Below are 22,984 nucleotides of genomic sequence, written 5' to 3'. Positions count from 1 at the left end.
CCAGAGCCGCTCTCCCGGGCCTGGCCCGTGTGCGTCCGCCTGCTGCACCGGGGTACCGAGGGCCCAGCGGGCACGGGACTGAGCGGGAGCGCTGACTTCGGCCCGGGAGGCTGAGGATCTCGGGGACATCCGTGCCCACCGGGGCCTGCGGGGCGCCCGCTTCCCCGGAGCTTCCGTGGCTCGGATTCCCCGGCGGGGCGAGGTCAGGTGCCCCTCGCTTCGCACCTCCTCTCCCGCGCGGTGTCCCCTCCCCCCGGGCGGCGGGAGAGGCCCGTCCGCCCCTTCCCGCGGCGGCGGCGGCGGAGGGTGTTAGCCGGCTGCGGAGCTGACTGCGGGGCCCCCGCTGCCACCCTGCCCCGACTCTCCGGAAGCAGCCGGAGCTCAGGCCGCCGCCGAAAAGCCCGGCCCGAACCACTCACCGTGGGACCCGAGGCGCCGGCCCCCTCTGCGCCCAAACTTGGAGAACTTGACCTTTGGCTGTCAGAGGAGGCAGGCCCGCAGGTGGCCGGACAGCTGCGGCGCTGCGAGGGCATCTTGCCTGAGAAGTGTCGCCTGCACTCCCGGGACTCCCGGCTTTGCCTCTGGGATCCCAAGGTGTCCGCAGCAAGCGCATGGTGACTGAGACCTACAGTCATGGATGTGTGCGCCCGTCTTGCCCTGTGGCTTCTCTGGGGGCTCCTCCTGCATCAGGGCCAGAGCCTCAGCCACAGCCACAGCCACAGCGAGAAAGCGACGGGAGCCGGTTCCGGGGCGACGAATGAAGAGTCCACCGCAGCAGGTAAGGCCTTGCTGCGGGCCGGACTAGCCTGGGGACTCCGACTCAGAGCTGAGTGGCCCGAAGTGGGCAGTTGGAAGCTACATTTACACATGAGGGTTTAGTGGAGGATCCACACAGAGAACTGCCTAGTTCCAGTCGTCTGAGAAGTTCTTCTGTTTTCTTTTTCTTTTCTTTTTTTCCTGTTTAGTTGCACTGGGTAATGGTACTTGTCTCTCCCGAATAACTTTTTGCATCCCTCCTTAGAATGTCTTTTGTTGGCACTGTGAAGCCATTGGGGGCACATAGACCTTGCAGATCAGCAAGGCAAGACCCTGTCAGGACTACTTGTCTGGAAGAATGCCCTACCCAGATGATATGTTCGTCATTTTTTTTTTTTAAAGCAAGTTTTAGCACTTGGGAGCATGGGGATGGGGGAGGGATTGAGGCCACTTGGGTTGGGCCAGGGGGCTTCTTGCTTATTGTCCAGGTGTGTCCTTCCTACTATGAGAACCCTTGTCCCTCCTTTCCTTTAAGGAAATCTGTTGTCTCTCAGCTCTGCCCTTGTGAAATATCAAAGCAAGCCCTTAGATGGAATCTTATTTACCACGAGGGAGTGAAATGGCCTTTTTTGACTTTGCCATAGTATAATTCCTGGGACCACTTGTTGGCTTTTCCTGGTTCTTCTCACAGAGCAGGGAATTCCATGTTATTTTTCATATGTCCTGATTTCTGTTCCCTATGTGCCTGTGAAGCCTTGTCGGGGGTTTAGGTGTGCTCTTGAAGTAGAAAGTCATTTCATCCTGTCACTGAGCTGCCCAAAGCAGTGGCCTGAAGAGTGTATTGTGCAGATGTATGTGTGTGGGGGTGAGGTAAGGTGGAGGTGGGGGAGGTATAAGTAGGGTGGGGAAAGAGTTTATAGTGGATTATTTTGACCATAAGTGAGCTCAAGTGAGGGAATGGTCCCGTGGGTATCTGCTGATACAAGTCAGAAAAGGAAGTTTAGGTCCTAGTGGGTGAGGCGTCTCATGGATGGATCCAGAGGCAGAGGCTGATATTAGTGATAGATCTTTTTTTGGACAATTCCCCTTTGGTTTCTTTGCCTGAGCTGCATATGATTCCAGATGCCCCAAGAACCCCTTGAGTACTAATACTCAGTCTGCTTCTTTCAGGCCTCTGACACCCAGCCTGGAGCTTGGTTTCATTGGACTATGAAAGGAAAGATCTTACAGTCCCACCAATGACGGCTGTTTTTTTTTTTTTTTACTGATAATGTCTTTTTTTCCCCTGCCAGTGCTGGGCTTGAACTCAGGGCCTGAGCACTGTCCTTGGACTTTCTCAGGGCTAGAGCTCTACCACTTGAGCCTCAGCACCACTTCTGGCTTTTTTTCCCCCTTATGTATGTGGTATGGAGGAATTGAACCCGGGTCTTTGTGTATGCTAGGCAAGCACTCTACCACTAAGCCAAACTCCTGGTCCCTAATGTCTTTTTTTTTTTTTTTTTTAACTTTAAAATAGGAGTTCCTGACAGAGGGGATGTTTCAGACATGAGTGAAAGGTAACAGCTATTAGGAAGTTGTTTTTTGTGTTTTAGCATGTTTTTGTTTTGGCTTAGAGAGTCATTCTGGCATTTCTCAGGAAATTCTGAGGATGTGCTTATGGAGACCGCAATTACATCATGTTTCAGAGGACTGGCTGTGCTTCTACCATTTAGAACCATCTTCAAGACAACCCAGCTGTATCCTCTAATTCCCCCCTCCCCTGTCCCCCCGTGCTTCATGTCACAGCTTTGGACAGATAACAGTGACCAGACTAATGAACCACGGAAAAATGGACTTTCCTTTGTTTTTTCCCCCTCTCAGTTCAGAAACTGGTTCCTATTGTTATAATAATAGTGAATTTCAGGGAGAAAAGTCTTAGAGACTCTAGGTGAGGGCCGGGAGTTTGGCCTAGTGGTAGAGTGCTTGCCTAGCATGCATGAAGACCCCGGTTCAATTCCTTGGTACCCCACATACATAGCAAAAAGCCGGAAGTGGTGCTGAGGCTCAAGTGGTAGAGTGCTAGCCTTGAGAAAGTCCAAGGACAGTGCTCAGGCCCTGAGCTCAAGCCCAGGACTCGCAAAAAAAAAAAAAAAAAAGAAAAAGAGAGACTCTGGGTGAATGCTTATGATTTGCATGGGAACATGCATGTCCCCACTGTTGTTCCTGGTAGGTTGTCTCTTTTGTTCATTCTTGAGCTTTGACTTAGACTTACCTTTGTCAAAAGGTGGTTCACAGACGAGGCTCTGCAAAGGGTATTGAGGGAAACGTTCTATGCAGCTAGCACCTCTTACAGCCTTTTTAGTTCCCTTACTTTTTTTGTTTTATGTTTGTTACTAGGGCTTGAACTCAGGGCTTCACGCTCTCCCTTGGTTTGCTTGCTTATGGACTGTGTTTTACCACCCAAGCCACCCCTTTCCAGAACACAGAAGTTTTACTTGCTCTTAAAGCTACCACTTTCCAAATCAAATTCAGTATTAGTGTTGAACATTTCTGTTGAAGTTTTCCTATAAAGTTTCACGACATCCCAATTTGGATGTATGGCTGGATAATATATTCCTATTTCTAGGAGTGAAAAAACTGGGTCCTGTGCTTGATCCTGTAGGCAGATCTTCTAATGCTAAGTCTTGGCCTTCTTCCATCTTTTCAGGTCCTGTCCTGTTAAAGGAGTGCTAGGTGGGGCCTAGAGAATGTTGTTCTTCTTCTGGTAATTAGGTAGGCCGTGGTGACACTGTAGCTGATATTCAAGAATAGTAAGAATAGTGATGCTCTTTTCTCCACTGGAAAGTGTGTTTAAGGGTGCAGAGAATACATTTTTTTTTTTTTTTTTTTGCTCAAAGCTAGTGTACCTCCATTAGAGTTACAGCTCTGCTTCTGGCTTTCTGTGGTTAATTGGGGGGAAAAAGTGTGTCATGGATTTTCCTCTCTAGACTGACTTCAAATCATGATCCTTATATCTCAGCTTTTTGAGAAGCTAGGATTATAGGAATGAGCCGCTCAGCCCAGTGAGAATACATTAAACAACAACAGCCAACACTTTAGATATATTGTACCTGTTTCCTTTAAGGTTGTTACAAAATTTTATTTTAAAAAACAATTTGTCTTCCATGCTAGGCAAGCAGTTTACCATTAAGCCACATTCCCAGCCCCAAAATTTTATTTTTTTGGTATTCATTTGAACAAAATTTGTTTTAAAAAGTCTTAGTTGCCCATGAGACCCCATCTCCTACATTTCTGGTGTGTGTGTGTGTGTGTGTGTGTGTGTGTGTGTGTGTGTGTGTGTGTGTGTGTGTGTGTATTTGTCTGTATGTGTGTGTGTTCAGTCCTGGGGCTTAAACTCAGGACCTGTGCACTGTCCTTGACCGTTTCAAGTCTAGTGCTCTACCATTTGAGCCTCAGCACCACTTCCAGCTTTTTCTATGCATGTGGTACCAAGGAATCAAACCCAGGCCTTCCTGACTGCTAGGCAAGCACTCTATAACTAGGCTACATACCGGCTGATTTCCTGAAGATGGTTTGAAATGGATACTTGGAACCTCAGTTAGCCTATAGGCTCATTGCCTCTAGAAAGAAAAAAATACTTTCTGTTGAATGTGTGTGAGAACTACGGGGCATCTGCAGTTGTGGCTGCCATTGTTGGAAAGAAGCTGGGTGTTGTGGCACTTACCTATTATTCCTGCTATGACAGGAAGCTAAAATAGATGGAGGTCCAGGCATGCTTGGGTAGGAAGCAAGACTCTATCTCAAAAATAATAGCCAGTGTATAGAAAGGGCTGGAGGTAGGGTTTATTAGTAGAATACCTGCCTAGCAAGCGTGAGGCTCTAAGTTGTTTTTCTTTTCTTTTCTTTCTTTCTTTTCTTTTCTTTTCTTTTTTTTTTTTTGCCAGTCCTGGGCTTGCGTTCAGGGCCTAGGCACTGTCCTTGGACTTTTCTCAAGGTTAGAGCTCTACCACTTGAGCCTCAGCACCACTTCCAGCTTTTTTTCCTATGTATGTGGTACCAAGGAATCAAGCCTAGGTGTTCATGCACCCTAGGCAAGCACTCTACCACTAGGCCAAACTCCTGGCCCAAGACTCTAAGTTTAAACTCCATTATTGCCTCTTCCCTCAAAAAGAAAGAAAGAAAGAAAAAGAAAGAAAGAAAGAAAGGAAAGAAGGAAGGAAAGAAAGAAAGAAAGAAAGAAAGAAAAGAAAAACACCCAAAAGATTTAGTGTATGGTAGGCTGGGCGTATAGCTTAGTAGTAGAGTGGTTAGCATGCATAAGGCTCTGAGTCAATCTCTCATATTTGCAAATTTCTCTTGCATATACTAAATACTGTTAAAACCATGACTCTGCTTGAAGGCTGTCTTGTTGAGCAGTAGAGAAGCCTTACACTTTCTGTTTTTGTTTTTTTTTTAAAATACTTTCAAACTCAACTGTGCTACATCATTTTCTCAGTAAAGATCTGTGCCTGCCTACTACTTAAGGTCCTACATTTCTGAAGATGGCTTGAAATGGATTCTTGGAACTCCTGTTTGCCTGTAGGCTCATTGCCTCTAGAAACTATTTTCTGTAGAATGTGTGTGAGGACTAAGGTATATGACAGTTGTGATTGCCATTGTTAGAATATTGAGAATCTCTAATCAGAAACTGTGGTTTGGTTCATTTAGCTAGAAGCAAGTATTGGAAGATAGGCATGTATGCAGTGTGTAGAGTAGGCTGGCTTCTCAATCTTGTCCTGATGGAGTGTCAGGCCAGAGCCCTGTCTGCCCACCCAGTTAGTTATTGCTGCCTCCAAGGCTATAAATGGGTTGGCCATCTTGGTAGCTATGCTAATTTTAGCAGAGGGTTGTTCCCAGAACTGGGATAGGGCCAAGAGCAGATGGGTGGGGCTTGCCTGAAGCAAATACTGCTGGGGAGAGGGACACCCTAATCCTGAAACAGCCAGGATGTATCTGCTTGGTGGCCTCAGCTTTGACAATCACGTTTAGTTAGGTTATTTGATTCAGCAAACATAGAACAGTGCCAGCTCATGGCCTATTTACTCAGCAAGTATTTGAGTGACTGCTCTAGGTCAGGTACTATGAATGTTTTCTGTGGAGATTTTAGGATGAACAAAACAGATGTCTTCCCTCCTTCCTGCAAGTTAGTGTTGAAGACAGAAAATAAACACATACATATATACATATTATGGTGTATAAGAAAACATAAATGATGATAATAGAGATCAATATCTAATAAGATAGATGAATAAAATAGCATCACCAATAATGATAACAGTTTTTGGTGCTAACTATGTGATAGGCACTTTATCGTTAACTATCTTGTGTGATAGATGTTATTTTCCTTACAATTGAGAAAGTGAAGTCATAGAGAAGTTAAAAATTGCACACGATTATAGTTAGTAAAGAGAGCCAGAGACCAAGTCCAGGAAGTCTCCTTACCTCTCCCTCAGTAATTAACCTTTACATCCTGAAACTCTATCAAAACATTGTGATAATGCTGTTCCAGATGTATGGATATGTGTTTCACACACACACACACACACACACACACACACACACACACACACACACACAACCGGGAAGCCTAGAGGAACAAGAGATTGTCTGGGAGAGCTGAAGGAGACTCTGTAGCTTCCCCCATCATTTCTCTAAGATCCTGAGGTAATAAAAAATGGCCATTTAATTAAAAAGTTAAGAGAAATATCAGTTCAGCCTACTTGTTTTTATGCGTCAGGAAACTGATATTTAGGCATTAACTAGAAGTTTCATAGTAGGTTATTGGTAGAAAAGTAGAGTAGGACATTTCAACAGGGATCCTGAATTAGTTACTGAGTTTATAAGTCAGAAAAATGACTGTTGCTTGTTTTGTACTGTGGAAGGAGCTACCAAAGATGTCTGAGTTTTGTAGGTCCATAGGAAATAATAAATACATTGCAATGTGCAGGCTTATTGAAATGTAGGCAAAGGGTTAAAAGAGATTTATTTGGCCTAAGCTAGGCTAAGGTAGTTGGGGAGGGTTTTTTTTGGAATGGAGAGGTTAAGTGAAGGCAGAAGAGAATCAGGAGGCAGTAATCCAATTAGGGGACATTGAAACAAAGGGGGATTACTGATATCTGGGGTCACTAGTGTCAACCTGTGGGATCCCACTGTTTGGTGGCTGATAACTATGCAGAGTTACTTCACTGTTGGCTACCTCACATGAGTCCCTTCAGATAGAATGGTTTCAGTCATGTGTAATCTAGTAGTGGTTCTAACAATTACCCTACTTTTTTTTTTTTTTTGTGGGTCCTGGGATTTGAACTCTGAGCCTGGATGTTGTCCCTGAGCTCTTCAAGACTATCACCCTACCCCTTGAGCCACAGCCCCACTTCTCCTTTTCTAGTGGTTAACTGGTATTAAAAGTCTCATGTTCTTTAGTGCCCAGGCTTTGAACCTCGATCCTCAGATCTCAGCCACCTGAGTAGCTAGGATTACAGGCATGAGCCGCCATGCCTTGCAGTTACCCTAATTTTTATGCAAGGATGAATATCACTATTTTGTGTATCTTGTAATAATACGTGGTGTACAAATACCTATGTTTTTATTGGTGACAAAATCACAGGTATTTACGGGAGAACAATGGAAGAGGTGACATTGATCAGGATATGTTGGGCTTGTAAACTTGATAAGTTGAATTGAAGCCCTTTTGTACAATTATTAAAAGTCTATTCTATAAAATAAAATGTGAAATAAATCACAGGTACTGCCAATAATATTGTTGTCATTTGCCTATGTATATGAATATATAATTGAAGGAAGCAATTTTATTATGAGAATCTTGAAAAGGAAGATCTCATTTCTTTTCCATCCACATTCACAGGTCCCTGAATTCTATTCCTGGGTTCTTAGGGATGTGGGCCTTTATGTTAACTTGTGCGCTTTAGTAAGGAAGAGATGAGGTCTTGTTGAGAGAAGTGGTTTCCCAAGTCTCCATGGGACTTGGGTTCCAGCCCTAAGGGGCCCTTTGGTTTCCTGCTGGGTGGCTTTTGATATACATTGCTGAGTGCTTCATGGACATTTCCCTTTGTGGTAGATGTTTTTCCAGGGAGAGAGAGAAAAAGATATCAAACTGGGCTTACAATAGAATATGTATATGTATTTATTTGTTACCACCAACAAAAAAAAATGACTCATGAAGTAGTAACATAAATAAGAAAATATAAAGAATGATATATTCAGGGCTGGGCCAGGTGGCCAATGTGTGTAATACAGCATTTGGGAGGCTGGGGCAGGAGAATTGGGAGTTTAAGGCTACATAATGAGACACTGCCTCCAAACAACAACCACCACCACCACCATCACCACAAACACAATAAAAAGTACAAAAAAAATTAAAGAAAGTAAACGTAGAATAATACAGTAGAATAGACTGGTATGTACCCACAATATAGTTTAAGAAATAAAATAATAGCGTGGGGTGAGGGAAATGGGGACAAAAACACGAGAAGGGGTATCAATGTTTGTGAAGCAATGCGCCTTTTATCTGGCTAATATAATGTAACCCTTCTATTAATTACAATAAAAAGAATATTAAAAATAAAAAAGAAATAAAATAATAGCAATACAGAGCTTTCTTTATTACCCTATAGACACTTTGTATAAATTTCTAATCGAGCACATAGTGCGTTCTCTATGTATCTGTTTTCTCAGAATTGTGAGATCTTTGTGGAGGAAGGGAAGAGGAGAGTTGTACTTCATCTCTGTTTTTTGTTATGCCCTGTCTCACTCGTGTTACAGTTTGCTGGAAAAGCTGCACTAAAATCTATTTGAATAGATCTTAGTATTTCTCATTTATCTGATTTTTTAGAGTGCATTTTGAGCCTTTTGTTAATCGTAGGGATGTTGCTTTTTATCCAGGGGCACTTGGCATTAAGTTCCATCCAAGTTCATATCTGCCTATTACTTTTTCAATTTTTTTTTTTTTTGCCAGTCCTGGCTCGAATGCAGGGCCTGAACACTGTCCTTGTACTTTCTCAAGGCTAAAGCTCTACCACTTGAGCCAAAGCACCACTTCTGGCTTTTTCTATGTATGTGGTACTAAGGAATTGAACCAGGGTCTTCATTCATGCTAGGAAAATATTCTACCACTAGGCCAAACTCCCAGCCCCTTTTCAATTTAAAAAAAAACTTGCATTTTTGCCATTTTAAAGTTGAAGAATTTGTAGCAGAGAGGTTGTTTTCTATATCACATAGCTAAAAAGTATAAGAATCAGTGGACTTAGCCTATGTTCTTTTTACCAAAACATACTACCTGTCAGCATACCCCCAAAGAGGCATCTGGCACTCAAAGCTATGTCCTCAGAAGTCTTGTCATAATTATATTGACAAAGATATTTGAACCATAAAATTACAAAGTAATGTTGCTTTGGAGGATAGATAGTAGATTCTATATTGTTAACAGCTATATCATGCTATTGGAGTTACCTATTTATACACTTGCCTGCTCTTTTGCAGCACCGTAAACTCCTCGAGTTAGGTTAATAGATGTTCAATTTTGTAGAATTGTTCAACTTTTTTACTGCAGCTTCTAGCACAAGATTTGTCATGTGACATATTTTATATACCATAAACTTCATAGAATTCAATTCAACTACATAAGTTATCTGATTCTGACTTTATTATAATTTACTAAGTAGTTGAAAAATACTTTCTTTAGAAGGGGTTAGGTAAAGATAAAGAAATAAGCTTTACAATTATCTATTTATTATTTCATTCACTGCTGATACATAATAAATGTAATATGGATGCATTGTTTGAAAACAAAAACCAAAGCATTTGGGAAACTTTAATTCTCCAGAAGATCTGTTTTAGGAAGGTGGGAAATTAGGTGGAAGGGTTGGGTAGAAGCTTTGACATATCAAGTGTGATGATGATTGGTTTTGGTTTACAGAAAGGTCTAGTTTGGCCACAGCCACATAAATATCTGATTTCTGGAAAGCTGTAGAGTTCTAGTCCCTTTCTTTACTAGTTTTGTTTACCTAGTGGATGTAAGTCACTTCATCTCTCTCAGCCTTAGGTTTTTCTTGTTTTTAAAATTTTTATGGTTTTTATAAAAATTTTAATTGTTATTATAAAGGTAATATATACAGATGGGTTACAGTTACATAAGTCAGGTCAAGAATATGTTTCTTTTTCTTTTTCTTTTTTTTTTTTTTTTTGCCAGTCCTGGGCTTGAGCTCAGGGCCTGAGCACTGTCCTTGGACTTTTCTCAAGGCTAGAGCTCTACCAGTTGAGCCTCAGCACCACTTCCGGCTTTTTTCTATGTATGTGGTACCGAGGAATCGAACCCGGGTCTTCATGCATGCTAGGCAAGCACTTTAACCACTAGGCCAAACTCCCGGCCCCTCTTTTTTTTTTTTTTAGAGGGCGGATTCTCCATTTATTTAGTTATTTATTTAGTGCCAGTCCTGGAGCTTGAACTCAAGTCCTGAACACTGTCCTTGGGCTTTCTCAAGGCTAGTGCTCTACCACTTGAGCCACTGCACCACTTCCAGCTTTTTTCTATGTATGTGGTACTGAGGAATCGAACCCAGGTCTTTGTGCATGCTAGGCAAGCACTCTACCGCTAGGCCAAACTCCCGGCCCAAGAATACGTTTCTTTTGGACCTCTTTCCTCTCTCTCTCCCAGGTATTTTCCTCCCATCCCTTACCACAAGTTGTATAGTTCATTTTCAACGTAGTGTCTAGTGTGTAAGATTTTTTTCATTTGTAAAAAAGGAATAAGATTAGTAATTGCAGGGCTTCTCAGGCACTGGTGGCTTACACCTGTAATCCTAGCTACTCAGGAGCAGGGATCTGAGGATAGAGGTTTGAAACCAGCCCTGGCGGTAAAGTCCATGAGATTCTTATCTCCAAATAACCAGCAAAAAGCAAGAAATAGGAGCTGGCCGGGAGTTTGGCCTAGTGGTAGAGTGCTTGCCTAGCAATCATGAAGACCAAAGTTCAATTCCTTGATACCACATACATAGAAAAAGCCAGAAATGGTGCTGTGGCTCAAGTGGCAGTGTGCTGGCCTTGAGTAAAAAGCTCAAGGACAGTGCTCAGGCCCCAAGTTCAAAACAGGACTGGCCAAAAAAAAAAAAAGGCCAGAAGTAGAGGTATGGCTCAAGGGATAGAGTATCAGCTATGAGAGAAAAAGTTAAAGGACAGCATCCAGGTTTTTTTGAGTTCAAGCCCCAGCACTTGCACACATACAAAAAAGTTGTGAGGTGAGGATAAAAAAAGACAATATTTAGGAAAGAGCTTTATAAACTATATAAATTATAAAATGCTGCATGGGTAGTTGAGTCATCTCAGCCTTTTTTCCCCCCAGTTCTGAAGAAGCTTAGAATCTATGTCTACTTACAGTACCAAATCTCTGAGGGTAGTTACAGTATGAATTACTGTAGTTCCATTGACTTTGTTCAAGTATACACACATATATAGGCTTTGGATATATCAAGCCAGGAAGATCTTAGGAAAAGTGAATAAAGTCTGGGTGATAGTATTTGACCTTATTTCTGGCCTATACTCCTTCTACTTTTCTGTATATAACCACTTCTCTAGTTCCACCTGCAATCTTGAAATGGCTGAGCAGATGGGCCAGGTCTCTGCTTGGGTTAGTTGTTTAGTGGTGCATAGCAAATTATGACAAAATTAGAGGTTTAAAGCAATACTTAAAAAAAAACAAACCTCCTTGATTTTGTGGGTGCAGTTTATCTGGGCATTTCTGGCTCAAGGTCTCATGAGGTTGCTAGTTAAGCTCTTGGCTGGAGCTGAAAACTTAACTAGGGAAAGGGTATTTGCTTTCAAGTGAATTTACATGGTTGTTGGCCGACCTTGGTCCTCTGCCACATGAACCTCCCTACTGGGTTGCTTATGACATGACAGTTGGCTTCTTAACCTCAGAATAAGTGATCCAAGAGAGAGCATGAGAGAGTGAGATGAATGTCTCACTCTTTTTGTTGTCTAATCTTGGAATCTGTATGCTTCCATATCTTCCATATTCTATTTGTGAGAAGTAAGTCCAGAGTCAAGGTGAAAGGATTACATAATGAGGCCACCTGATACCAGGAGGACAGAGATTACTTCAGCCATTTTAAACAATACCCCAGTATTACCTCTAAGTATTGTGATCTTTTAGGTGTTTTTTTTTCCCCCCTTCAATTTTGCTTATTTCTTACAGCCTCAAGAAGTCTTTCTGTATTCCCTTTGGTTTCATGCCACTTGGTTCAAATATGACTTCATTGCTTTGACATGGACCTTCCCTTTATGCCTCTGACACCACCTAGACTCCTCTGAGGCCCTATCCTGAATTAGTTTTAACTAGGTTTTAGTCCTGTCTCTCAACATCTTTTTTGATAACTTTGATTCTGAAGTCTGTTGGAAAGAATTTACTGTTGCAGCCTTCACTGCTCCTACTTGGCTTCTGAAAATTAGGCTTACAGGTGACATTGTGTTAGAATTCATAAGTGTATCTGAAGCCTTGTGGAGTTTCTTGTGACCTCCTGGAAAATGACAATGGAAGCTTCTTCGGTACTGTCAATTTTCTGGAGACAATTTTCCAGGGCTGGCAAGACTTGAATGTGAATGGCAAAAGGTCTGTCATACTTATTTATCAGAGAAGCAGATTTATTTTGTATGAAAGGCCATATAAGGAAACAACTGAAATGAGCCAGTAGCACTTTGTAGTAACTTTATTTTCTGCTGGGTAGCTTGGAAAAGAGAAAATTTAGGTTCTAAAATCTCTTAATGGATAGTGGTTGCTTTTCCAAAAATAGAACACTTCACTTAATTGATATTTCTCTGTTACTTTGTTGGCCCAAACAGGTCGTTGTCGTCGTCACTGTCGTCGTCCTCCTCCTCTTCCTCTTCCTCCTCCTCTTTTTCGTCATCGTCGTCGTTGTCCTCCTCCTCTTCTCCTTCTTCTTCTTCTTCCTCTTCTTCGTCTTTGTCTCTGTTTTCTCCATCTTGGTCTGCAGAACACACCATTAATTATACTTTTGTATTCTGTCAAATTACATTCCATCTTGAATGTTCTCTATCATTCTTTACTCTTCCCCACTCTCTCAGTTCTCAATGTTATCTATAAACATGCCCTCTCATCTTTGATCTGGTTTTGATTCTTGCTGTCTGCAGTAGTCTCTGTGCATTTGATGACCTGCTTTGGCCTTTCAGTGAGTGGCAGCTTGATGGAGTATTGAGTACTAGGTACTGGCTTTAGACTTTGCTGATAATGTGATTCAAACTTTCTTCACTTGAAAAACGGAGATTAAAAAGGTTATATACTTTCAGTATACACTATGTAGAAAAGAAACTGCAACTTGTAGTCAGGGACTGGAAGGAGAGATTAGGGGAAGTGAAGGAAGAGGTGAAATTGTCAAACTAGAAGTGTATGCATTCCCTGAATTGTGAAATAGTAATTCCTCTGTACAACACCTTAATAATAACCATAAAATTATATTAAAAGTTATATATAGGGGCTGGGAGTTTGGCCTAGTGGTTAAAGTGCTTGCCTAGCATGCACGAAGACCCGGGTTCAATTCCTCGGTACCACATACATAGAAAAAAGCCAGAAGTGGTGCTGAGGCTCAAGTGGTAGAGCTCTAGCCTTGAGAAAGTCCAAGGACAGTGCTCAGGCCCTGGGCTCAAGCCCAGGACTGGCAAAAAAAAAAAAAAATAAAAGTTATATATAAAAAACAAGAAACAAAAAAAGTTGCATGTATGAGAGAGTTGTATAGAGTTTAAAGTTCTCTTATTTGTACATTTCCCTTTCTTTCGAGGACAGGAGACATGCTAGTTTTTCTACCACTGCAGTATTTGTACTTTTTTTTTTTTTTTGCTACTCTTGGGACTTGAACTCAGGGCATGGGCACTGTCCTTGAGTTTTCTCATGGTAGCATTCTACCCTTGAGCCACAGTACCACTTCCTACTTTTTCTATGTATGTAGTACCAAGGAATTGAACCCACAGCTTTGTGCATGCTAGGTAAGCATTCTACCACTAGTATTTATACTAGTATTTAAATATATATCCAGTATTTATACTCTTTGTTGTTGTTGGTCACGGGGCTTGAACTCTGGGCTTGGGCGCCTGTCCCTGAGCTCCCCACTTCCCATTTCTGGTGGTTAATTGGAGATTCAAGAGTTTCGTGGTCTTTAGTGCTTGGGCTGGCTTATCCTCAGATCTTAGCCTCCTGAATAGCTAGGATTACAGGTGTGAGCTGTTGCAGCCAGCCCAGTATTTATACTCTTATCAAAGTGTATCACAGTACTGATCAATGAGCATGTGCCTGCCCTATAGATATTTGTTAAGCAAATTTGCTTATTTACTTTTTCCAGTATTGATTGAACCAAACGTGTGATGGGTTTTTTAGGGATGTTTTTTCTGCCTGACCTATTACTTTATCTTTTGTATTGAGCACCTACTTACGGTGTTTAGTGACAGTTATCAATCACACTGGAATTATTTGGCTAGTGACTCTGGCTGGCATTTTTGTTTGCTACATAAGTGGCTTCCCTGAACAAGTGGCGACATTATGAGTGGAGTAAAGAAAGACTTGACACCTGTGGACAAGGCTTCCTTGGATTCTGCTGCTCCCTGTCTTCAGTTCCACAGCCCACACAGGTTTACCTCAGGTCAAACTTGAGGCAGCCAAATGAACAGAATGAGCTTCAACTGCTTTTCTTAGCCTGGCTTGTGGGATGGAGGAGGGAATCTTTTCTGGTTCCCACTGCTGGGCTTGTGTAGCAGGGAGATAGGATAGTCTTGGGCTGATGAAGATGATGATGATGATGATGATGATGTGTGTGTGTGTGTGTGTGTATACACACAAATTGATGTGAGGGCTTTAACTCAGGGCTTTTGCACTCTTGCTTAACTTTATCACTAAGGCTGGCCCTCTCTACCACTTAAGCCACACCTTCACTTCTAGCCGTTTTCCTGCTAAATTGAAATAAAAGTCTCAATTTTTTTTTTTTTTTTTTTGCCTAGGCTGACTTCAAACCTTGATCCTCAGACCTCAATTTCTTGAGTAGCAAGGATTACAGGTATGAGACACAATTGCCCAGCAAGATAGGTGATATTTTATTTAGTTTTGATAGCTGGCTTTTTTTTTTTGCCAGTCCTGGGCTTGAGCCAGGGCCTGAGCACTGTCCTTGGTCTTTCTCAAGGCTAGAGCTCTACCACTTGAGCCTCAGCACCACTTCCAGCTTTTTTCTATGTATGTGGTACTGAGGAATTGAACCCCGGGTCTTCATGCATGCTAGGCAAGCACTTTAACCACGAGGCCAAACTCCCAGCCCCGATAGCTGGCTTTTATAATATTATCTCTGATGCCGAAAATTCCCTGGGCTTCTGAGAATGTCATCCTGAAAGAGCTAACATTCCATTAGCTTTCTTTAAAGGCATTAGGGAGGAGCTTCTTTCCGTACTTGATACAATAGGTCAATGAATAAGAATCAAACTATGCTGTCAATGCAGCCTATGTAGGACAACTCTGTCCTTTTCCTCTCTAGCCATAGTTACAGAGCCTGATGTTCATCTCTGGCCTAGGTAATGACAAAAGTCTCACTGGCTGGCAGGCAGACAGACCTACAAATCTCGTACCTCTAAATTTTGAAGTGTGATTCACTAGCTCTACTCTTGTTTGGCCTCTCTGGGTTATCTCAGGCCTCTTAGGAAGCTCTCAGAACTCTCATCACTACAGCACATGTTAAAAACAAATGTGTCTGGGCCTGCCAAGCTCTAAGAACCAGCTTCTGAAATGCAGTTGCCAGGGAAGATGGGTGCCCTTCAGATACAATATATATATACACACTGATTAGAAAATAGTATTTCTTTTTGTTTGTGTTTATTTTTTGTGGTCTTATTTTGAGAAACTTTTGTTGATCAAGGAAAAGGTCACTTGAACTTCTGTAAAGTGACAAATGTATAATTAAGACTAAATAACTTTAATGATAAGAATGATGATTATAGCTACTATTTCTTGAGCATCTAGATAAGTGCTTTACAAATATAGAATAACTTTTTTTTTTTTTTTTTTGGCCAGTCCTGGGCTTGAGCTCAGGGCCTGAGCACTGTCCTTGGATTTTTCTCAAGGCTAGAGCTCTACCACTTGAGCCTCAGCATCACTTCCGGCTTTTTTCTATGTATGTGGTACCGAGGAATCGAACCCAGGGCCTCATGCATGCTAGGCAAGCACCTTAACCACTAGGCCAAACTCCCGGCCCTATAGAATAACTCTTATAGGCACATATTTTTCCCTCCTCCGTCTCCTCCTCCTCTCTCTCCTCCTTATTTTGGTTGTTAGTGGGGCTTGAACTGAAGGCTAGCACTCTACCACATTGAGCTGCTTCTGGTTTTTTGGCTGTTTTAATTAGAGATAAGATTCTCATAGACTTCATGTCTATGAGAACCACGATCCTCAGATCTCAGCTTCCTGAGTAGGTAGATCACAGCATGAGTCACCAGCACCTAGCAGGAAAGTATTTTTCTTTTTCTTTTCTTTTGTCAGTTGTGAGGCTTGAACTCTGGGCCTGGATGCTCTCCCTGAGCTCTTTAGCTCAAGGCTGGTGCCCTACCACTTGAGCCATAGCGCCACTTCCAGGTAAATATTTTTCTCCAGGAACTTAAGATAATTTTCTCCAGTAGTTTAAATAATTTTCTTAAGTTGGCTGGCCCAGGATTTGAATTGAACTTTATCTGATCCCCAAACCAAAACTATTTCTCTTTTTGTTTAATAATTTGTGGAGAGGGAAACAGTTGTATCAGATGCAAATTTCAATTAGAAACTATACAACAGTTACTAGCATTAGTCTGTCTCATAAAAAGCTTGGAAGAAGTGTCTTAGAATTAGAGTTGGGGGGCCGGGAGTTTGGCCTAGTGGTTAAAGTGCTTGCCTAGCATGCATGAAGGCCCGGGTTCGATTCCTCGGTACCACATACACAGAAAAAAAAAGCCGGAAGTGTTGCTGAGGCTCAAGTGGTAGAGCTGTAGCCTTGAGAAAGTCCAAGGACCGTGCTCAGGCCCTGAGCTCAAGCCCAGGACTGGCAAAAAAAAAAAAAAAAAAAAGTATTAGAGTTTGGTGAGGGGTTGAGGAGAGAGAGTCTTGTGTTTCACCTATGAATTCTGAATGGATCATATCATGTTTGTCAAGTATTTGGCTACACAGTTATGCGTATTCAGTTTGTATCTTCTAAAGGTAGTACTCCGGTTGAGCTCCTCTTGGGATGGTACTCTGGGTATGTAGCTCTTTTACCTCTTCTATCTACATTTAGCCTATTTGCTATTGGTTATTCGACAATTCCTGCCCCGGTAGAAGGACTCTAGATGAGAGTTAAGATGTACATCCAAGTTGATAATCCTGGTAGATGCCTGGGCTATATAATGAGACCTTGACTCTAAACCAAATGCTTTAAAACTAAATTTTGCATTATAGCAAGTTCTCTTTTAGTTTGAACCTATGCTACAAAAGGACCGGGTGAGGTACTTTTGCATACATGATTATATTTTAATCCTTAAAACAGGTCTCCCATTCCATAGCTTTGTGCAAGGCACTGTCTAGGCTCACTGTCCTAGGGTTGATATTAGTCCTGTTTGAAGATAGAAAGGATCAATTCTGCCTAGAGAAATTAGAGAAGCTTTGTGGATGAAGTAGCAGCCTGGTTAAATCTTCTAGTACTTTAGGCAGAAATATAAGCAAGTTTGAGAGAAATATCACCAATGAAGGTATAGAGGGAAAAACTGGAGAGTTCTTGAAGAACATTACTTCAGACTGGTATCTGCAGGGAAAATGTTATAAAAGAAGGTCAAAAGATTAATTGAAAGAGAAATGTTAGGTAAATAGTTTAGACTTTATTCTGTAGGTAATAAGTAGGGTTTTAAGCAGAGAAGTGACATGACGTGAGTTTTGGCTTTAGGAAGATTAAATCTCACACAAATATGCATAATAGAAATTGGAGGCAAGAGCCTAGAGGAGAGATTTCAAAATTGTGAGTAGAGATCAGAGTGAATTGTGGAGGCAGAGTCAATAGGACTTAAGGAGAGTTAAAGTATACCAATGTTTTGAGTATGTTAATGCGTGATTGGAGGTACTATTAACAAAAAAATGGATGAGGGTCATTGTGTGTGTGTGTGTGTGTGTGTGATGGGGCTTGAACTCTGGGCGCTGTTCCTGAGCTCTTCAGTTCAAGGTTACCATCCTACCCCTGGGCCTGAGTGTTATCCCTGAGCTCTTCTGTTCAAAGCTACCACCCTACCCTTGAGCCAAGCCCCACTTCCTGTTTTCTAGAGGTTAATTGGAGATAAGAGTCTCCCATCCTTTTGTGCCTGGGCTGGCTTTGAATCTTGATCCTCAAATCTCAGCCTCTTAAGTACCTCCAGTGACGGCTTAAACCCTATCCTTTTAAAACACAAGTGTTACTGTGTTGCGAGTCCTTCTGATTTGCAGATCTGCATTTGCCTTTACTAACATTTAATTTAATTTATTTATTTATTTTGCCATTCCTGGGGCTTGAGCTCTGGGCCTGGGCACTGTCCTTGGACACTTTTTGCCCAAGGCTAACATTCTGCCACTTGAGCTACAGCACCACTTCTGGCTTTTTCCTGTGTATGTGGTTCTGGGGAATTGAATCCAGGGCTTCATGCAATTTAGGCAAGCATACTACCATTATGCTCCCAGTCCTTTGCTAGCATTTTAATATGAATTAGGCTGGTATATAGCTACAGGGATAATGGGTTACATACAGCTGGACTCTAGATTTGGGAATAGAGCCTGGCAACAGGGAAGTCCTGTTAGTTCACTTTACCTGTACTGGAAAGATGTCAGTGCCTCAGGGCATATTTGATGCTGCGGTCTAATAGCCAGCTATTCTTCCTGAGCTGAACATGTGCCTGTATTCTCAGCCAGAATTCAGAACTTGGTGTGCCTTATTCCCTAAAGAATTCAATGGTGAAAATTAGGGCACTTGAATAGATCTAATTGACTGAACTGTATGAAGGGCGGAGGCTTCCCCTGGGGGCTCCTTTTAATCTCCTGTGGTTATAAATTTTTAAGATTTGACTAATTAAAATCTGTTGGAAGCTGGACTCAATACTTTCCTTGCACTAGGTCCTGTTCCAGCCTCCTGGAATATCAGCAGTTGCCACGGGGCTGTCTTTCCTGTGGAGTGGAGGAGTGGATTTCCAGGTCTTCATCTGTTAAATGCACAGTGAGGTGACACTTTTTAGAATGGACTGCCAAACATCTGATGATAGGAAGTAATGTTGGCTGTTACCTGGATGTGGCCTGCATTTACTACTTCCAGGCATTTAAAAGCTGGAGACCTTTTGGTTGATACCCTGTTTTTCTTCCGCATCACCCCAGTGGCCTAATCTTTGAGCTTGTAGGTCATTTCTGTTGCCGTGGAATATCCTTCTGTGGTGTGTGTTTCTGTTCTAACTAGGATTTGTAGAATATCCTTCTGTGGTGTGTGTTTCTGTTCTAACTAGGATTTGTAGAATATCCTTCTCTGGTGTGTGTTTCTGTTCTAACTAGGATTTGTGCTAGGTTATGGCTAGTGTTTTACACAGCTACTGGTTGAGGTATGCTTAATAATGACCATTTTACTGATGAAGAAATAGACTCGGAGAAGGAAATACCTTGATCATTACAGGAAACTTATTCCTTGTTCACAACTGAATCAATCCAAATCAAGGTCTCTCCCAAGCTTCTGGTTGTTTTTCTAAGATAACATAAGTGACTCCCGCCCTTTCCTTTCACTCTCCTTTGTGAAACCAGGTACTTTGCCTACACTGGTCTTAAACTCTGACTTAAACAATCTTCTTACTTGCTCAGCCTCCTAAGTAGCTGAAACTGCATGCTTACCACAATACCTGACTTCATGTCCTTTTATCCTTTTAAGCCTAGCTAAGTTCTCACCTCCAGAAAGTTCTCTAATTCCTTCCACCAGAAAATGACTCCTCTGCCATTTTTTCTTTCTCTCTCTCCCTCTCCCCCCCTCTTTCTTTTCTGTCTTTCTTTTGCAGGTCGTGGGACTTGAACTCTGGGCCTGGGTACTGTTCTGAGCTCTTCGGCTCAAGTCTAGTGCTACTACTTTGACCACAGCACCACTTGGAGTTTTCTGGTGGTTAATTGGAGATAAGAATCTCATGGACTTTTGAGCCCAGGCTGGCTTTGAATCTTAATCATCAGATCTTAGCCTCTTGACTAGCCAGGATTACAGGTGAGCTGGCAGTGCTGGCTTTAACACTGAGTTTTTAATCCAGAATATGGGTCTTAGTTTTTGTGACCACCATCTATTGGAACATATCACTGGATTTGAACCTAGGACTTTGTGCATGTTAGGCAAGCACTCTACAACTAGGCCACACTCCTGGTCCAAAGCTTTCTAGATGTCAGTTAAAGGAGAATAGTAACTACCTTGGTTAATTTCATGAGGGTTAAATAAGCTTATTTATTCAAAAGTATTTGGTTAACTCTGAAATACTATTTTCATATTAACTAGGTGATTGGTGCCCACTTGCTAACACTGCGAGGAAGCTTTTGGTCTAATATATGGCTTGACATAGGAGGGAACGAAGGAGGATGTAGTATTAATGGATACACAGTTAAATGCTGTTTGGGCAGTGACTGAGAGAAATTCCTGTGAGGTGATGGAAAAGAATCGCTTTATTCCTCCAGTGTGTGTTTACTAAGTGAATGAGAAATAAACCTACCCACTAAACTATAGAGGTGGCTTAGTTTAGAATGAAAATGCTATAGATTTTTGTCTGTCTTATGTGTTACAGTATAATCACCCAGGAGTCGCACCAGGCATATAGTAATAGGTTGTTAAAAGGTATAACAGCAAACAAATGGTTAAACTTTGGAAATCAGAAGGACTGGGTTTATTTTTGGATTCTGCACGTTAGGTTCCTTTCCTGAGTAAGTTGCTCAGTTTCTTCATTTGTATGACATGACTAGAATTTGCTAAACCACAGTGTTACAGCTTGTGAAAAACAAACAGTTCAAAGCTCATTTCTTCATTTATATGACTAGAATTTGCTAAGCACAGTATTATATAACTTATAAAAAGCAAACAAACAGTTTAAAGAATATAGTTTTTGAGAAGTTTACCCCTCAGCTTCTAACCTTTCAGTAATTGTTAGCTGTGGCTGTGAAAACCTGTATTCATCTTGACTCCTGTTCCGGATCAGTTGTAAATTCTCTTAAGAGTTGGAACAGGCATGTTCATTTGACTTAACAGGTATTTCTGAGTTGACCTTTCCTAGTAAAAATCTAATTTCCCCTCATGCCTGAGTAATTCCTGTAGGCTTGAGGGCCTGTTTGTGGGCATTCTTGGACTAGTAGAACTGTGGCAGATTTGCCTGCTCTTGTTAGATCCTTATAAACTCCATTGAAATTTATTCATCCCTGAGCAAGGAGCCATAACTTCTCTGTTTTATCCTATAATTTTATTTTATTTTATTTTTATTCTATAATTTTAAAGGACTAGAAATACCACTCTTTTCTCTCTGACGAGCATTTGAGATGTTAAACTTTCCATTCTGAATAATTTCTTGGGAGAATGAATAAGCAAGGGAAGAATTCCATCACGCAGAAAGGGCTTTTTGCTTGTGAATTGAAGACACTTGTAAATAATATATTGATAACACTTCTGGATAGTAGAGGTCAAGCATTGGCTAAATTGGTTTGAGGCTTAATGGGTCTGATGCTTTGTAGGTGTGGAATCTGTAAGTGTTTGGTACCTATGTCCTTAGTGCTGTCCTTTGGGATCTGAATATTGTCTCAGGGGAGATCTCAAATTGGGCAGGGAGAAAGGGAAGCTGTTTACCATGCTAGATGATTTACACCGTTTTTTTCTTTTATTTTCATAACAGTTTTATGAGGTAGCTGTCATTACTTTTGCTCAAAAAGTGATGAAGGCCGGGTGAGGTGGTACACACCTGTAATCCTAGCTATTCAGGAGGCTGAGATCTGAGGATCAAGGTTCAAAGCCTGCCTGGGCACAAAAGGACCTGAGATTCTTATCTCCAATTAACCTCTAGAAAACGGGAAGTGGGGCTTGGCTCAAGGGTAAGGCAGTAGCCTGGAGCTGAAGAGCTCAGGGACAGCGCCTATGCTGAGTTCAAGCCCCATGCTCCCCTCCCCCACCAAAAAAAGTGATGAAGGCTGGGGTGTGGCTTGAGTGGTAGGGCACTTATATAACAAGCACAAAGCCCTGAGTTCAAACCCGAGTACCACCAAAAGAAATAATATGTTTTTTTAAAAAGATGATAAAATTGAAGGTCAGAGAGATTAAACCATCTTTCCAAGGTCACAGTGCTAGTAAATGATATAAATAATAATAATAATAATAATAATAATAATTTATTGGGTACCTGGAAGGCATATGCCAAGTTTTTTTAAAATTCTGTAAAAGATAATTTTTTTTGCTTTAGAATTAGAGAGTTTTGATGGAGTCACTCTACTAGCAGTATCAGTAAGTGAAGGAAGGTACTGGAAACTAGGCCTATCTGAAACTTGCTTTTTTTTTTTTGCCAATCCTGAGCTTGGGCTCAGGGCCTGAGCACTGTTCTTGGGTTTTCTCAAGGCTAGAGTTCTACCACTTGAGCCACAGCACCACTTCTGGCTTTTTTCTATGTATGTGGTACTGAGGAATGAAACCCAAGACTTGGTGCATGCTAGGCAAGCACTCTGCCACTGGGCCAAACTCCCAGCCTCAAACTTGCCTTTTTTTTTTTTTTCCAGGAAGGGGGGGTGGGTCTTAGGGCTTAAGCTATCCCTGGGCCTGGGCGTTGCCCCTAAGCTCTTCTGTTCAAGGCTAGCACCCTACCCCTGGAACCACAGCCTCCCTTCCTGTTTTTTAAAGGTTAATTGGAGATAAGAGTTTCAAGTCCTTTTGTGCCTGGGCTGGCTTTGAACCTTGATCCTCAGATCTCAGTCTCCTGACTAGCTAGGATTACAGGCATGAGCCACCACACCCAGCCAAACTTGCCTTTTTGTAATGCCCATGTCATTCTGCAAGGGGAAGAGCTGGAATTCAAATGCAGAATCAAGACAGCAGGACACATCTTATTTTCATTTGTACCCCCAAAATCTTTGACAGTGCCTACCACACTGTTGACAATAAATGTGTGCAATGACATATAGCTCTCTGTCCACCAAAGCTCATGTTATCTGCAATAG

General features: G+C 41.9%; 1 protein-coding gene across 3 annotated transcripts in view; it reads left to right on the top strand.

Annotated features, from left to right (window-relative positions):
* The window catches only part of Stim1 (stromal interaction molecule 1), a 168,261-nt gene continuing 145,277 nt past the window's right edge, over positions 1 to 22,984 (top strand). For all 3 annotated transcript variants that reach the window (XM_090348303.1, XM_090348302.1, XM_090348305.1), the window contains exon 1: positions 1 to 778. In XM_090348303.1, the coding sequence (XP_090204429.1) occupies positions 634 to 778 (145 nt within the window). In that variant the 5' untranslated portion in view covers positions 1 to 633. The remainder of the gene's footprint in view (positions 779 to 22,984) is intronic.

The sequence above is a fragment of the Megascapheus bottae genome, chromosome 16 (assembly GCF_031878675.1).
Source record: "Megascapheus bottae isolate mThoBot1 chromosome 16, mThoBot2.hap1, whole genome shotgun sequence".
In the NCBI taxonomy this organism is placed as follows: Eukaryota; Metazoa; Chordata; class Mammalia; order Rodentia; family Geomyidae; genus Megascapheus; species Megascapheus bottae.
This window is presented reverse-complemented; position numbering and strand designations above follow the sequence as displayed.